Source organism: Podarcis melisellensis (assembly GCF_964234715.1).
Source record: "Podarcis melisellensis genome assembly, chromosome: 3".
Classification (NCBI taxonomy): Eukaryota; Metazoa; Chordata; class Lepidosauria; order Squamata; family Lacertidae; genus Podarcis; species Podarcis melisellensis.
In genome coordinates, this window is record NC_138530.1 from 64,607,004 (window position 1) to 64,624,771 (window position 17,768).

At 40.8% G+C, this 17,768-nt stretch overlaps 1 protein-coding gene across 14 annotated transcripts in view; it reads left to right on the plus strand.

The window, feature by feature from the left end:
* Positions 1–17,768, plus strand: part of PTPRK (protein tyrosine phosphatase receptor type K) — a 331,989-nt gene that overhangs the window by 241,666 nt on the left and 72,555 nt on the right. For all 14 annotated transcript variants that reach the window (XM_081907035.1, XM_081907036.1, XM_081907031.1 and 11 more), the window contains exons 8-11: positions 7,576–7,878; positions 12,082–12,191; positions 14,152–14,353; positions 17,546–17,645. In XM_081907035.1, the coding sequence (XP_081763161.1) occupies positions 7,576–7,878; positions 12,082–12,191; positions 14,152–14,353; positions 17,546–17,645 (715 nt within the window). The remainder of the gene's footprint in view (positions 1–7,575; positions 7,879–12,081; positions 12,192–14,151; positions 14,354–17,545; positions 17,646–17,768) is intronic.

Genomic DNA, 17,768 nt, shown 5'->3' on the forward strand with positions numbered 1-17,768 from the left:
CCTCCATTTTTTTTTTTTTGAGAGAAATATTCATTCTTGTGTTTTTAAACTGCCCTGTGATCCTCAGATAAAGGGTGGTATATAAATATAATAAATAACAGAGAATATATTTGATCTCAGGATGCTTTGAACATGTTCTCTGTTCTTTCTGGGACAATGCTGTATTTCCTTTGTGCATGGGACCTTATTATTCTGTGCTGTTCTAGCCACCCCTTCCTTAATCCTAGGCTTGCACCTCTTTGGTGAGTCTTAGATGTTCTGGAACATCACAAAAGATTACTTGAAAAACAACCAACTGGATAGTTACTTGTGAGCTGCCCATTTTGAATTATATCAAAGTAGAAAGGAAATAATTCAAGCACAGTAACTCAGAAATGACCTAGTTGGTCATTGTCATTACAGTTTGACTCATCATAGTATGATTCAGCTCTTGTAAAGTAAACCAATATTATAGTTCTTATAGTGCCGAAGGAGAGAAGAGGTTGACAGAAGTATGGCAACCTTGGCAGATTTGAGGTTGAGAAAGAATTTTATCCTGTAACTTCCAATCTTGTAGGTCACAGTCATCGCTACTGTGCTATGTATGTAAGAGGCTTTTCCAGTGTCCCATGAACACTTAAGTTGTGAGCCAGTAGCGAGTCACTATGTACCATGCTTGTGAAATCTTTGGTCTGGCTCCTGATTATGTCTTGCAGTTTGAGAACAAGAGAGCGCAAGGAAAGAAAAACTGCTAAGGCATCAAATATTCTTGCTGTTCTCTTTATCGTCATCCTTTGCCTTTGCTATGAAATTTGTTTCATTGTTTTCAATTTCACACTGACAAATGTGAATGCTATCTTTTGACCAGAAAAGCCACTTCCTTTTATTTTAGATAAATGAACTGAAATTGTGCATTCTGATCAACCTATGGGATTTCTCTTGAAAAGCGGCAACAGCAAAACACTTGTCATGCTTGAGTGTCCTATCCTTGTGTACATCTTTGAGAAATAGCCTTTTTGTCACAGGCCCTGGGACATACTCTGGTTTTCTTTGACTGACAGCAGGTAATGTGTTTTATCATTAAAATTGGTTCTGAGGAGATGCACGCGGCTCTCCTTTTTTCTTTCCCAACTGTGGAGGCCTTTTTGTTTTGAAAACAATCTCTGAATAAATGGAGATAATCTCTACAAAGGGGCACTGATATTGAACTGTCATATTGTGTGTTGCTTATCAAGCGCTAAAGAAATAGAATTTCATTTTAGCCATTATCTAGAGCTACTTATTAAATCATTCTGCTGTTGAAAGGTGGCTGATGGGTCAACAGGTTTTGTGTCTTTTCTTCTATCTGTCTGTCTATTATTAACCTTTAGAGAATACTAAAGCTATTATTCATTGTATCTTATAAAGTGGTGCTCAATCTTCCTGATCCATAATGGTGTGTATGTGTACCTGCCATGGCTATAGTCTCACTCTTATATATGCATTTCCGTATAGTTGCCAGGGAATATGTGGAATTTCTCTTCCCTTATTACTGTTGAAGAAGCATCAGTTTCATCTCTGATACGAGGCTTAACATTTGATACTAAATAAATTATCCATTGCCAGTGATTAAAAGTACACCTTGTGGTGTTATTGAAAACAAATAAGGATGGGCACAATTCCTACTATTCTTCCTTTCTCCCTCCTTCCCTTCAACATCCTGTTTGGACCTCAGTGCATGCGCATTGCAACACAATGGTCATTATACAGAATAGAAGGACTCTCCACACTGCTCATGCATTTATCCAACCATTGCACTCTTCCTTGGTGGACTAATTGTGCTGAATGGGACCTTGCAGAGGACCGTGATGGCTAGAAGAGTGCATGAACGATGGCATGGACATCTCATTTGTGTAATTGTCCGTTTGCTGCAGTGTACAATTTATTTTTTATCCATAAGTATAAAGACACATAGCACTACATTAAGCTCCAGATACTAGCATTTTGGGTTTCATACAGTACTATACAAAATTACAGAGGATAGTGTTGTATTCTTGTGTGAGAAGACATTCCTAGGCTAAGGTCAATAAAACTGCTATTTTCAGCGGGGTAGTTCTTATGTTAGTCTGTCAAAAGCAACAAAGGCATCTTAAAGACTAATGAATTTATTATGGCATAATCTTTTGTAGACTAGGGTCCAATTCATCAAAAGCTGTAGTTTGTGTTGATCTTTGATCCAAATTCCACTATTACCTACATTCTATTTCTCTTGCAAATAAATGGATTAGCAGTTTATTTCAAGTCATAAATGGTACATTACGGCATGATGTGGCTTACTTCATTTGAATGAGTTAGATGAGAGAGCGGATATTTTGTGCTGGTTTAAAATCATAGAATTGTAGAATTAGAAGGAACTCCAAGGGTCATCTAGTCCAACTGCCTGCAATGCAGGAATCTCAGCGAAAGCATCCATGACAGATGGCCATCCAACCCCTGCTTGTAAACCTCTAAGGAAGAAGAGTCCACAACCTCCCAAGGGAGACCGTTCCACTGTTGAACAGCTATTACTGTTTAGATTATGGTTTAGTTTTTTGTTTGGATGAACACTTTTATTGTTTTATATTTGTATGGTTTTATTGAAAATCTTACGTATTTTTATTGCGAATCGCTTAGAGAGTTCTTGTTGGGTGATAACGCCGAGGCCGGTGCCTCTCCCCCCCCCCCCATGCAGCATCGCCCGGGATTCATCCCTCTGGTCTCCCATCACGTTGATATGACCCATATCCAAGGACATGAGCACATGATTAGCAGAGTCCAAACAGAAACTCGGCCTTGAGGAGTAACATCTAAGCCTAATTTATTGCAAATGGGACAAAGAAAAATATGGCCTCTCTGTCTTACTTTCTCGGAGAGAGAACTGCAAAAACAATGGCTATCCAGAGCGGAAACAGTGTATCTCCCTTTCCACTCACAAGACTCCAATAATCAGTGCTGGAATGTAAACAGACATGTGACGTAACAATCCCACACATCTGCAGCATGGGAGGATGAAATTCTCAACAGTTCTATGGATGTATATATAAATAGCGCACTAGAAGCAGTGGTGGAGAAACCCTCTCCGGCACCTGGGGCGGGGCAGCCCGTACGGAGTGCCCATGTACGGCATCCCATACGGATTGCGCATATGCAGCATTCCACATGTGTGCACTCCGTACGGAATGCTGCTCATGCACACTCTGTACAGGCTGTGCATGTGTGGCATCCTGTATGGAGTGCGCACACGCGACAGCCCATATGGACGCCCTCGGCTGCTCTACAGCTGGAGGGAGGCAGGGACCATCTTGTCACCCCCCCCCCAGAGTGGCACCTGGGGCAGCCCATCCCCTCCACCCCCCTTCCTACACCCCTGACTGGAAGGTTGCTTAAGCTGAGTCCTCACTTAGCAATAAGTTACGCTTCTTTTCAGTGTCTAATGCACAGAGAGTTGTACATTAGGAGAATAGGCATTTCTTGAATCTAATTAGAAATTTGATTGGGTGTGTGTGAACAAATAAGGTTGTGAGCCTCTGTGAAGATGAGAATAATAAAAAGTATAACTTGATGCCCTTTGGAAGTATCGCCTGCATCTTGGAACCAAAGCCCTTAGATAGAATTGAGTTGCAAATGGGCTCAGCTGACATTCCGTAGGGCAGAGAAGCCCGGAAGAGTAATAAACGGAGCACATTAGTTCTCTTCCAGTTTCAAATGAAATTATTCTTAATGAGATGCAATTAGGTTTTTTTGGAATTTACTAAACAATCTAGCGACCTCTTATCTGGCAACATAATTATTAGGAGATTACTTTCTACTGAGGCTCTGCAGATGGAGGCTTTGTGGTGCAGCAGTTTAAAACAATTGAACCTGATCTCCAGAGACCCTGTTATGAATGTTGCTCCGAGAAGAGAGCAAAAAATTGCATTTTGAAGCACCATTTTCAGCAGCAGAGGGACAGTTGGCAGAGTTTACCAAGGCTGCTGAGAGCCGCTACAGACTTTAATTACCATCTCAGCCTTAATAGAAATTGGTTGGCCTCTGCCAATGGTAAGCACGGTGGTGAGAAATCTCAACTTGTCTTTCCTCCCTGCTCCCTCCACCCTTTTTCTGGCAGGCAAAATAAAGGATGCCTTTAATGTGCCTTCCAATACTGGGGCACGTCTGTTACATTTCAAGGAACTTTGAAAACATTTTCTGCTCCACCTTTAACTTTTTTTAATATCTAGTGTAATGCGGCCAGAATGCTTATTAGTGTTCCTGCCTTGAGGAAACTAAATCAAAACACTTTGAAATTCAGCGTGACAGACTGAAACCTCACATCCCAGTCTTATTCTTCACTGTTAAGGAGGTTCAAGCAGTGGCCTTGATTCCAGGAAGCATTGCAGTAAATTGTGTTTTGGGGCAGGGAGGGTAAAACTACTTTTAGCCTTTCAAGCAAATGCAACGTGAAATTAAAATGTCAGGGCCAAACCAGTCAATATATTCACTGTGTGTATACATTTAATGTGTCGCCGTCTTCTTTTTTACTTTAACAAGACTACCTATGGAAGAGGGACGCATCTGACAATTCTAGTGACAATTCTCTCACACATCCCTCTGTAGCTGCTCTTCAGCTTCCCTCCTAGTGGAACAAGGAAGTTCAGAGGGAGGGGATTTTCCACTGGGTGCCAGCACAGGAGGAATGAGTTGTTGTTGTTTTTAAAACATCCAACACTCACATGCTATAGACTGAATTCTGACGGTGCCTTCCACAGCAGTACAAAACAATCTTCTAATAACTGTGTTTACAGATAAGAGGTTTATTTTTAAAGAATGAATAATAAGCAATTAGCCTATCACCTAACTTCACACACACACACGAACAAGCAGAGGGTGAGGATCAAGATGCCACTTCTGATGACTACAGCAATGTGTCATCATGGAAATAAGTCCTGCTGGATCAGGCCAAAGGCCCATCTAGCCCAGCAACCTGTTCTCACAATGGCTCACCTGATTCCTATGGGTACCCCTGACGCAGAACCTGAGTTCAACAGCACTCTCCCCACTTGTGGTTCCCAGAAACGTGTTCAGAGGCATACTGTCCCTAGCAGTGGAAGTAGATCACAGCCATTGTAGCTTAGTAGCCATGGAATGTAAACCATAAACAGTTGAAATTGGAGAACTTGCCCATCTCCGTCTCAGAAGAAGCCTAGATATTGAAGTCGCTTGGAACTTTGTCAAAGTTCCAAAAGTGTTTTTTAAAATTCGAAAATAAAAAGGAGAGATTCCTGTGTGCAAACACCACACCTCAGATAGCTTTTTTTTTTTTTACAGTCGTTATGGCAATGTCTGGTTACAACACTATGAGACTGAGCCTAGCCTCCTTTCCCTCCCTCTCCCCTTCCAGTATGAATTCCCCTTCCCTTTTAGATTCACAACTGTTTACTGTGTCATTCAAACCTTAAACTGTGGTTAGTGAAAGCAAGCTGACTTCATAAAGTATGGCTTGAAGTTGGTTTGCTTCCACTAACCTTAGTTAAGAGAGTTGTGTGTGTGTTTTTTAAAAAAATCTTGTTAATTCGTTTTTTCTGTTTTCAATACAAACAGACATGCATTGAGATCATGGGGTGGGAGGAGATTCAGAAATAAGTGTGAAAATGATTTGGATGGGAGAAGGGGAAAAGAAAATGGAAAATGGAAGTGAAAGGTTTCTGAACTTCTGGCTGTACTAGAGGAGACAGGGAACAAGCAAGCTCAGGTGGAGACTGTTTTTTTTCCTTTGCAGTGCTAATCTATGGTTTAATATTATGTCCAAACTAGCTCAGGGTGAGTTTGCCTTGAGCTCAGTGGATGATGACCAAGCCAAAAGGCACAGGTCATTAGAAAGCTACCCAGGTGCTAGGAGAAGGCTCCAAGAAGATTCCTGTGTGCATCCACAGTGCATCCACGTACATATACTTTCCTCATGTTCATGAGGGGGATGCTGATTCTCCAACGTTTCACACAACATGAAATACTTCTCCATAGGCTTCCTCTCCTTTAGGCTGCACTTTTAGGGAGCTACGTTAGGAAGGAGGGGTGTGTGAAAAGCTTATTCGAGTGCATGGCCCTTTGAAATCCAGGCCTGGACCACTGGATCTTGTCCATGCTGCTACATACTGAAGGTAACATTTTGCAGAGGTCCTTGCATTCATAAAAACAAGCTGATTATCGCTCAGGTGGTTGAATATATATTTTCAACATTGGTCTCCTTCATCCTACTTCAGAAACCCAAACTATCTACCTCTTTAATTAATAAATTAATAGCTAATACAGAAGAGAAAACATCTAAGTGGAAAGCTAGTCACTGTGAGAAGTAAATCCATTAATCTGTATGTAGCATACTAATTCAGAAAAGCCCATGTATCTGACAATAATATATACAAATGTATTGCAAGGATGGGGGGTGGGGATGCTTAAATGGTTGCATTGTCTTGTAAGCTGTATGCTTGAGCACATTTATTGAAGCCCCTGTTTGGCTGTGCCATCTGTGCCTTGTGCTGTTTGCTTAGTTAAGATTTTTCGTTTGGTAAATGAGCGTTCTTAAAAGACAGTGAAGGCTTATGAATGGATAGAAGAACGTTTGGCTCATTTGGCTTCACCCTTAATCTGGCAGAATACTGAGATACACAAACTAGAACTTGCTGCTGTAAATAAATATACCAGGAATGTAGAATGTAGGAATGCAGTGTGTGTTGAGTGAATTTTTAGTATATGTGGTCATGGTCATGACTTTCATTGTGTAATCCCTTTAATTAAGTCAGGCTATAAAGTTAGTCTTGCATGAGGAATGAATACACTAGGGAGATGGTGATGGATTGATGGCTGTTCAGGGAGTCAGACAAGTGTTGCTGGTCTTTTCCAGTTGAGTGGAGAGCTGTGCACATGTTAATGGTTGAGCTTGGGTGATAGTGCAGACCTTTACCATTTATGGTGTTTGTAGGGGGGCGGTCAAGGAAAGAGGAGCCTGACATTTTGTAGTGGTGTCGTGTTTTTGTTTTGGCTTTTTTTGTCAATGAATAACAGCATTACCCAAGTAATAAATTTTAATTAATATCTGTATCATTTTGGTTACTGCTAGTTTAGTAGAGCAATTAGTGTAATTAGTAAACAGCATTGCTTGGTGGCATGATAAATCACAGTGCAGAGCACACTGACTCTTCACCAGGATGATATATTATCCAATTTACTCAAATTTAATGCATGCGAAAGAAACCGCAAAGCACACAGAAGCATAGCAACAGCTGTGGTGGTCTTTTGGTTGCTCTTGGTGGGTTTGCTGTCAGAGACTTTGAATTGGTCCAACAATGTCAGCTAATTAAACATTTTAGTGTGGATTTTTTTTACAGTTGTCATTCCTTTTTTTAAAATGTAGATTTACAAATGTTTGCAAATGCTGGCAGATGTGACAGCAGAATGGGATGCAATTCTTAGGTCAAGTCAAAGCAGATATGCAGTGGGCATTGTGCAGACTTAATCCACCAATGAAGGTTCTGTATTTCTTGTGTCACTTCTATGCTCGGACACTCCTGAAAGTAGTTCATGTTCTCTCTCTGTGTGTTTTAGAGCCTATGAGAACACCAAAAACATTGAAGATCGCTGAGATCCAGGCCCGACGCATTGCTGTGGATTGGGAATCTCTAGGTTACAACATTACTCGCTGCCACACTTTCAACGTCACGATCTGCTACCATTACTTCCGTGGCCATAATGAAAGCAAGGCAGACTGCTTGGATATGGACCCCAAAGCACCTCAGCATGTTGTGAACCACCTGCCTCCTTACACTAATGTCAGTCTCAAAATGATCCTGACTAATCCTGAGGGGAGAAAGGAAAGTGAAGAGACAATAATCCAAACGGATGAAGATGGTAGGTTCAAATTCTTCTCTTGATGCCTTAGCTCTCAAAGCAGGTGTTGAAAGAATTCTTAGCTGTGTTGCCTGCTTGAAAATTATGTTTACATGTTCATGTTAGCCTGTGAATAGTTGAACAAAATGCCCAGACGTAAATGATAGTCATGTCAGCACATATCAGTGTAAATAGCTTACATGGATTTTTGTTTAAGTGCTTTGCTTGTACCAACCTTTAATATTGGAGAAAGAGGATAAACTCCAATTTGGGTGTGCAATGAGTAGCTTTAAAGGATAAGGAATGATCTGCAGACTCACAAGTGGCTAATAGACAGGTGCAAAATGAGCCTGGTGCCTGGCAAATTTTGATTGCTAGTAAATTTTGATTGCAAGGCATGTGGGCGGGGCTTTAATGCATGAGAAAGAAGGGCTGATGAAAGTCCATAGGTGACTCTGTGGGGGTACCCATTAATGCTGGTACTAGTGTTGCATCTGAACCAGGCCTAAGAAAAATATATGTCAGTGTTCGTTTGTCTCTAAATTCAGAGTCATTTCTACAAATTCATGTTTACAGTGCTGTGTTCTTACAACTCACTAAGTAATTATATCTGCATATATTGAGATTACTGCCTTAAAATATCCTTTATTTACTTCTGCTAACAGCATAACTTTATTTACCTTATTTGAGGGGTAATAAGGGACACTTTATATGTTTACAAAGCTCTTTAGTGATTATCCTTTTTATGAATCTAAATTTTCAACAAATTAAAACAGCATTAAATGAAGTTCCTAATTAGATGGAAATTACAATATACAGAAGTAGCTTAATGCTCATGAAGTCAGGTTTGTGACTAACTGCATATTCAAAATGCAGGAATATTGGCAAATGTGTATCTCATAAAAGCCTTGTGCCTAAGCAGATTTGCATGTTGCACCAGGGTTGCTACCCTGGAATGCTCCGAATATTGTTGGACTCCAGCTCCTGTCAGCCCCGCGGCCAGTGGTCAGAGATGATAGCTGTAGTCCAGCAACAGCCGAAGGGCAATGGGAGCCACCCCTGTTGTGACCAGTGCCTCATGAAGTACAAGCAAAATACCCTGTTCGCTTCAATAGAGAGGGCAGCTTTATATGCTCAAAGAGATGCACTCATAGATTCAGAGTCACATGAGATTCTGGATTGGAACAAGTGGCTATAAGGGGAAAGTTGAATCGTCAGTTGTTCCAGCATCACACCAATAATCTCAACTATGATGTGGTATAATCAACAAACCATGGTTTCAGATCATCTGGCACATCAGAATCAACCCATGTATTGTGCTAACTGGAGTTTGATGCAGTGTCTGAATCGATAAGGCATTGATCTGATTCCAGAAGCCACTACATCTAGATAGGACTCCTGAGCAAATTGAAGAATAAAGACAAGTTGTTCTAAACCAGGTCTGCCTGGTAGTTTAGAACCTTCACCTATGGTACTAAAAAATGGGTCCCCCCCATTCATACACACACACTCCAACACATCTCATTTTAGTTGACATTTTATTTTAGCTATGGCCTGAGATAGGTGACATTAAATTAGGTTAATCTTCATGGACCGCAGCCACATGAAACATTTGACAGTGAACATATTTTTAACAAAAAACAAACAAACAGAAATTATAATATTGTATAAGTATGAATCCATCTGATATCTGATGACTTATGTTCTGGGTTCAGAATCAAAGTGTCCCTAATGTGTCTCTGAATAATGCCCAATTTCTTTTTTGCAACCTAATCTGTGTTTTTGACAAATTGTAGCACAGTGTTACATTTTATTTATGTATTTTTTTTTGTTGCTGGTAAACAAAGATGCAAATTATACTAATGCGCTGTTTCCAGTCAACCCTACTTCCGCCAACAAAATATATGAATCCAGGAGTGTGGAATGTGAGCTGGCTGCTGGTTTCTTTCCCTTGGGGTCCTTAGAAAGAAATGTGGGGATACAAGGAAAGACATAAATCTCTTGCAGGCCCAATATTGCCATCTGCAGATGTTCAAAAATCTGTGATTTATATACATACAAAGAAATGTATAATACAAATGTGAAGTTATATTATTTTACATACTGGGATCTTCAGGTGCTCGTATAACAATTCCACATTTCTAGCTATCGTATGCCCTTTATTTATTTTCTGAAGCCAAGTCTTTCTGCTTTTCTCTTTTTCTCTCTCATATCAGATATCCAGCAGAGGAGGCAGGGAGTTGAGACAGAAATAGTAGTTGATCAGAAAGGGGGCTCTAAATAAAAACTCTTTAGCACTTGTGCTTGGAAAAAACTATTGGAGGAATAATAGGGAGGCTGGTCAAGAGATACAGCGTCTAATAGAGATGGGACAAAATGAGCTTTGAGCTGAAAGACAACACATTGCTTACAGATAGTGGAGACCTGGCTCCCCCTTGTTATATTTTATTATTTTCAGTTCCAAGAAGAAAGTAGTATAGGGCAAAGGTGCACCCAAGTGTAGGTACGTGTTTGTATTATTAGCAAAGAGCTCTCTGGCTGCTAGGTCTGGAGCAGAGCTGAGGACCCAGTTAGCCAGCAGATGTGGTTGGACTAACACTCCCATCATCCCTGATCATCACCATGCTGTCTGAGACTGATCTGAGTTGGGAATCCAACAGCACCTAGAGTTCCACAAGTTGCCCATCCCTGGTCTAGAGTCTAGCCATTAAGAGGGGATTTTTGCAACAAATTGATTCTTCTGTTACTTTGGTATTATGACGTCTAGGGAACAAAAAGAAGTGATTTGTAGCAGAGCTGAATCACATATCTTTATCTGAGCTAACCAACCAGTTATTTAGCTGCTGGATTCTAGGCCCTCTGTCGGGTGATGGTTTTCAGTTCAGCAGTCTTGTATTCAGTTGCAAAGCACTTTAGTTGGCCATAAGCTTGCAGCCTTAAATAACTCTGTTTGTAATGAACACTCAAGCATTGTGCATACTATAATCATGTTCATTTGCTAGACACATTTCAGTGCAGTCTGTCATGTGCACATTCAACTGCCAAAGGAAGTCTATCACCTGGGCTAGGCCCTGTGCAATATATGCTCCATTTGAACTGTAGACAAGAGAAACACAGAGCACTGCCATAGAAAACAGAAAGATGCCTACAGCACATCAGCAAATGCCACAAAACAGCACAGAGGGACTGTCAAGGGACATCAGCCATCATCTCTGCTTGAATCTTTGTCAGTATTGTGAAGCAAAGAATAGTAGTCTTCAGTTGACTGATGGATGAATATAACTCATGGAAGCTGAGTACTTGAATCTCATCTGTGCACCTATGGACTCTTTTCTCCACGAATTTATTTTTAATTCACCAAATTAATTTGTTTGTCCCAGGGGCAGCATATTATTGTTAGTTTCAAAGAATCTGAAATAATTCTGACACTTGTGATGGACCTCTTGATATTTCCTACTGCTTATAGTTCCTTTGATTCAGTGGCTTTGTTTCTGCCCATTACAAATTTGCAACATGTTTTGGGAACAAATCTTTCAGAAAGGTCATACAGTGGTACCTCGGGTTAAGTACTTAATTCGTTCCGGAGGTCCGTACTTAACCTGAAACTGTTCTTAACCTGAAGCACCACTTTAGCTAATGGGGCCTCCTGCTGCCGCCACGCTGCCAGAGCCTGATTTCTCTTCTTATCCTGAAGCAAAGTTCTTAACCTGAAGCACTATTTCTGGGTTAGCGGAGTGTGTAACCTGAAACATATGTAACCTGAAGCGTATGTAACCCGAGGTACCACTGTATATGGAACTCATTGCATTTCAAGGTTTAAGAGTGTGAGGTTGAAGGGGGAATAATTTAAAAGGTAGGCTAATACAAGTTTAAATAGAAGTAACTTGTTGGAGCTTTCTTAATTTTCCCCCTCCCCTTTGCATTGTCCCACACTTTCTTTTTAGATACACACCTTTGCCAAATGATCTGCTGATAGTTCCAACAGGCTGTAATGTGCCTCATAATTCACCTGTGGAATTGCAAAGCTGACTCATTTTGAACCAATTTATTCATGGTCCAGGCTGCTATTTAAACAACATACATCCTCAAAACCAAGCTGCCATTTCATGTGGCTTGATTCTAAGCCCAATACTTATTCATTTGAGGGGGTTGCCTTTATCTGACTTTTGGGAGGATTATTTGGCTAACACCTTTAAACCTGGATGTTTTTTGTTTGTTTTACAGTGCCTGGTCCTGTACCAGCAAAATCACTAAAAGGAACTCCCTTTGAAGACAAGATCTTCCTAAACTGGAAAGAACCTATGGATTCAAATGGGATCATCACACAGTATGAGGTATTTATTAAAAAAAAAAATGGCTGCGGTGTCCTGTGTTTGGAGTATGCATGAGAATCTTGGGGATAATATGTACATTTCCCCTAAAACTTTAAACTATGCTTCATTCTTCACTGGCATGCTGGTCTTCAACTTAGAGTGTGCCAATGTAGTTGGCCTGGAAAATGTCTCCAGTCAAAATCACCTTGATCCATATTCAAAACTGGCTCCGAGGAATCCGAAAGAACTATTTCTTCCATTACTTTGTAGGAATAAGATATGTTATAAGTTTGTCCCTTCTTTTGAGTCTCTTTTTGGTGCATGGGGATTTAATGATAAACTTAATCTTTTTTTTAAAGTGAACTCTTTTTCTGTGCAGAACAGTAAAGTATATAATAATGTGAATCTATTCACGGTGCTGTCCACACAATGACTGACCTGAGCCTGAAATCAGTATGTCATAATAATCCTTAAATTAAATTACAGAATGGTTGAACTGTTGTGATTAAAAAATATTAAGAACTCCTTCTAAAATTATATAATGATACAGGCTTGCTCTGCCAATAGACTTTTAATAAATGATGAAACCTAGAGCTTAAATTTGTAACTTTGATTTAGATCTAGTAGCATTAATATATAGCTTTCCTGAATCATGATTTAATGGAGCCCTGTCCAGTGAAGGCTACAGGTAATATATGTGAAAATTTATTAATAGAAACCTGACAATTCTAGTCTTCAAGGTAACGTGTTTTTCCCCTTCAAGAAACTCTGAATGCAAATTCTGGTGATTCAAAAAGCAGCAACAGTGGTTTGATGAATGAGCCCTTGGGGAAGGAAGGGAAAACAATAATTTTGCACCAAATTTCCTGTGTATCTATCATACTCTGAACTGGGCAGCCTTGACAATATTACTTTTCTGCTTAAAAAACAAATTAAATACTTACAGGAGGCAGTTAAATGCCATCATATTTTACATGACCTAGCATATTTCTGCTTATCCTCATTAGCACTTTACATTCTTGAATTTCACCACTGTACTAATGAAAAAGCTCAGTATATCATGGGTGGGCTTGAATACATATGTAGTATTGCTTCACTATATTTAAGTAGTACTTTTTAACAGAAAGAGAGGAATGAAGGAAATAAGCAGCTGTCTGCCACTTTACCATAACAAACCAAATAAGAGGGCTTCCTGCCTTCACCTGGATGACAAGATTTGAAGTAGATATCTGATTTTGTAGAGAAATTAGAGAAAGCCACAGTAGCCTGGGGTCAGGGGACAGGACTCAATATACGTCTAAATTTTGCCACTTGCCAAGCTGCAGTCAGCATGATTGGTCCAACGTTGTATGTAGTAGGTCCAAGGGACCGTTTTCTGCTGAAGGGCCACGTCCCCTGGTGATGAACCTTTGGGGGCCTACATGTCTGATGTGCCAGAGGCAAAAGTGGTTGAGGAAATGGATGCAACTCTTCCTGTGTATAGTGAACTATATTCCAGCCATGCATGTTTCTATTCATGCACACACACACACACACACCCATCCAGGCAAGTAAGAGGCAATGTTTACAGTTAAAGGACAATTTCCAATCAGGCAAAAGTACTTGAGGGTGATGCAGAGCAGGGCTGCTGACGGACCATGGTCTGGGAGAAGTCCTGGGAGCCAGAATTAGAGGCCTGTAGGGTCTGGGGTTCTTTATTGTAAAGTCTTAAATTAGTGAAATGTAGAACCATTTTGTTCATCTCATAAAAATTATACAAGCCAAAACATTTTTTCTGATGTTATAGATTGATTTACTGAGCTTACGGAGAGCCAAGGTGGAGAGATTGTGGTGTGTCCATTGCCACTATATGCTAAGTTTGGATTTGAAAGCAAGGTTCTTTCACTGAAATCCAGAAGCTTAATCTAAACGTTTCACTGATTCTCAGAAATTCCTTAATCCTGCCAGGGATCCTGCTAAGACTCTGAAATTGTTTCCACAGGTCAGTTACAGCAGCATAAGATCATTTGATCCCGCAGTTCCAGTGGCTGGGCCAGCTCAAACTGTGTCAAAGCTATGGAACAGTACACATCATGTCTTTTCCCATCTACATCCCGGGACTACCTACCAGTTTTATATAAGGGCCAGCACGGTGAAAGGATTTGGGCCAGCTGCGGCAATCAATGTAACCACCAATATTTCAGGTAATGGCAAGCACACATGCACAAATATTTTTCATATTCTTACATTTGTTTTTACATAAATTCTTCCCCCTTCCCTTCAGGGAATAGTAACAAAACATGCTGGCTGCAGTCAAGAGAAGATCATTGGGTTGAGTTAAACATGCAAGGAGGGGATATTGATTTGGATTATTTTGCATCCTTGTAGAAGAATGTCCAACCCTCTTGTGCAGTTATACATACACACAGAATCATAGAGGTGTCGAGCTGGAAGGATATGCAGGAATGTTTTTGCCCAATGTGGGGCTTAAACCCACAATGCTGAGATTAAGAGTCTCATGCTCTACCAATAGAGCCATGTTCACGGTACTATTTATATAGCATGAGCTGTGTGTTTAATTTCATTTATTTTACTGTATAATGGGAATTGGTTTAGGGTGCTAAAATCCAAATCAAGATGCATAAATGAAAATAATGCACCTCTAATTTAAGGTTGTTCATCGTTTTATATTAAACTTTACTGTGTTTGCTATCTTTTATGCACGACACAAAATAGGTGAGTAGTGTTTGCATACGAGTAATATCAAACAGGAGGCTAAAGCACCCACAGTTCTTCAATAGCCTAGCAGAAGGTTCTGGGCTTGTTTGGAAAGTGAGCTTTGTAGAGCTACTGGAACTTAGTGCTGGAGTCCTCGGAAATGAATGCAATGTGTTAGTTACATCAGCTGCTATTTTTCTGTATCATCAACATGGCCGTTAAGGGACACAGACATTTTGCCACACTGATACAGCATTTTGACTTTGGGCCAGGTTGCTATACATTATTCACTTAAAGAGCATGGGACGTTTACTAGATCCAGCTATATTGGGTAAGGTAAAGGTAAAGGTACCCCTGCCCGTATGGGCCAGTCTTGCCAGACTCTGGGGTTGTGCGCCCATCTCACTCAAGAGGCCAGGGGCCAGCGCTGTCCGAAGACACTTCCGGGTCACGTGGCCAGCGTGACATTGCTGCTCTGGCGAGCCAGAGCTGCTCACGGAAACGCCGTTTACCTTCCCGCTAGAAAGCGGTCCCTATTTATCTACTTGCACCTGGGGGTGCTTTCGAACTGCTAGGTTGGCAGGCGCTGGGACCGATAAACGGGAGCGCACCCCGCCGCGGGGATTCGAACCGCCGACCTTTCGATCGGCAAGCCCTAGGCGCTGAGGCTTTTACCCACAGCGCCACCCGCGTCCCCTAGCTATATTGGGAGATTTTCATAAAATGCTTTTTCATTCTCCTACATTGTGCCATGGATTTAATGCAAGGGTGGAGAACATAGAGCCACAGATGATGTTGGACTTCACATTCCATCAGCCCCAGCCATCGTGGCCAGTGTTGAGGGATTGCAGGAATTGTAGTTGTAGATGGGGAAGTACCATAGCTCAGTGGTAGAGCATCTTCTTCACATGCAAGAGGTCCTAAGTTCAATCCCTGGACCCTCCAGATAGGGCTGGGTGACACCACTTTATGAAGTCCTGGAGAATTGGTGCCAATCATTGTAGACAATACTGAGCTAGGTAGACCACTATTGGACAGCTTTCTGTTTCCCTGTGTAGTCTGAGAAGGTTATGGAGACACCATGTTAGCTAGGCCCTGAACTGATACATTTTGAAATAATTGGGGTAGAATCCAAAGTAGTGCCAAATCTCTTGTTCCATCAGTGCAAGGATGGAAATCCTTGTGCTTTCTAGGGGTTTATAAAACATTCTCGAGCAAATTTGGGGGTGCTGTAGGGCATACGCAGTGAAGAAGAAAGTCCTGTTGTGCAAGCAGAAATCTTTATGCTGATGGGACATAGCAGGATGTTGGTTATCACAGCAAGAAATGAGACATGGGACCATGAATGACTTCTGTATTCAGAAGTAACAAGTATTCACTAGGTTCTCATGTGTATGGCAACTGCAAATCTTAGTTTTTCCTGTCGAATACATGCCGAAATCAGTTCATAATGGCAGTACAGAGAGGAGATAGCCTGTCTCTACAGAAAGCTGTATAAGGGTTAGAAGAGAGTCAGAAGCTGCTTGCTGTTGAAATGCAGGGTATCCTTTCATTTGAATAGTGGTTCTTTATCACCTGGCAGCCTCAACAGAAAAGTGATTCTGTTTCAAAAGGCTGGGATTAAACATCAGGTTTCTAGAGATGAATAATTTAGGAAGGATAGATTCAAGTTTTCAGAAGACCTGAAAAATTATAATTACCGTATATACTCAAATATAAGGCAGCATTTTCAGCACATTTTTAATGCTGAAAAAGCCACCCTCGGCTTATACTTGAGTAAGGGTCCCTGTCGGCGGCAGAGGAGGAGAAACGAGCAGCGTGAAAGCAGCCCTTTTGGGCTGCTCCTTCCTCCGCCTCCGCCTTTGCCTCTGTCGGTGGCAGCGGCAGAGGAACGAGCAGCCCGATAGTAGCCCTTTCAGGCTGCTTGTTCTTCCTCCGCCACTGCCGCCACCAGCCTCTGCCTCTCAACAGCACCTTAGGTAGGCAGGGGGATGGGAGGGGCTACGGGGGAGAGGTTTGTGGTGTGGTGAATTGGCTTATACTCAAGTCAATTAGTTTTGCCAGTTTTTTGTGGTAAAATTAGGGGCCTCAGCTTATATTTGGGTCTGCTTATACTCGAATATATATGGTATTTTACCATGTACAACTGTTAATGTTAATGTCTTTCATCCTGAGCTGCCATATCACTGTCATGTCATTTCATAATTTCAATCAATTAAGTGGGGGGAAATGGATTATGGTAGAACAGTTTATACATAATAGATACACAGTTCCACAATATGCTCCTGCTGTTACTTGAGGAGTATTTCTTATGCAACATTTGTTGAAACACTGAATAAAAATGAACATGATATCTTCAGATCGTAAGAGTCTACCCACAAGTTTTTCACTGAGATTATTTCCATTCATGAGTGTACGCAAAAATTTATATACCACTCTTCTAGTCATTATGCATCTCTCAGAACAATTAAAAGCAATATGCAATGCATTCCAGAAATACAATAGTATTCATCATCATTCACTTTCTTCACAAAAGCGAATCAAAGTAATTTACAAAACCATAAAACACTAAAGCAACCAACTATCTGATCACAATTGAGAAATGTGATTGTTTGTACATTGTAGAAACTGGTAAAAAAGCTATGTGTTTTGGCTGATTTTATTTTTCTTCTGATTAGCTCCCACATTACCAGACTATGAAGGTATTGATGCATCTTTCAATGAAACAGCCATCACTGTGCTCCTGAGACCAGCACAAGCCAAAGGAGCTCCTATCAGGTAAAAAACGACCAACACCACAATTTGCAAACCATTCTATAGTTAAAGCCTATGGCTTCCAAATCAAAATCAAATATCTTTAATACGGTTAATGACCAGAAAGCAATTTATAAAAATATGACA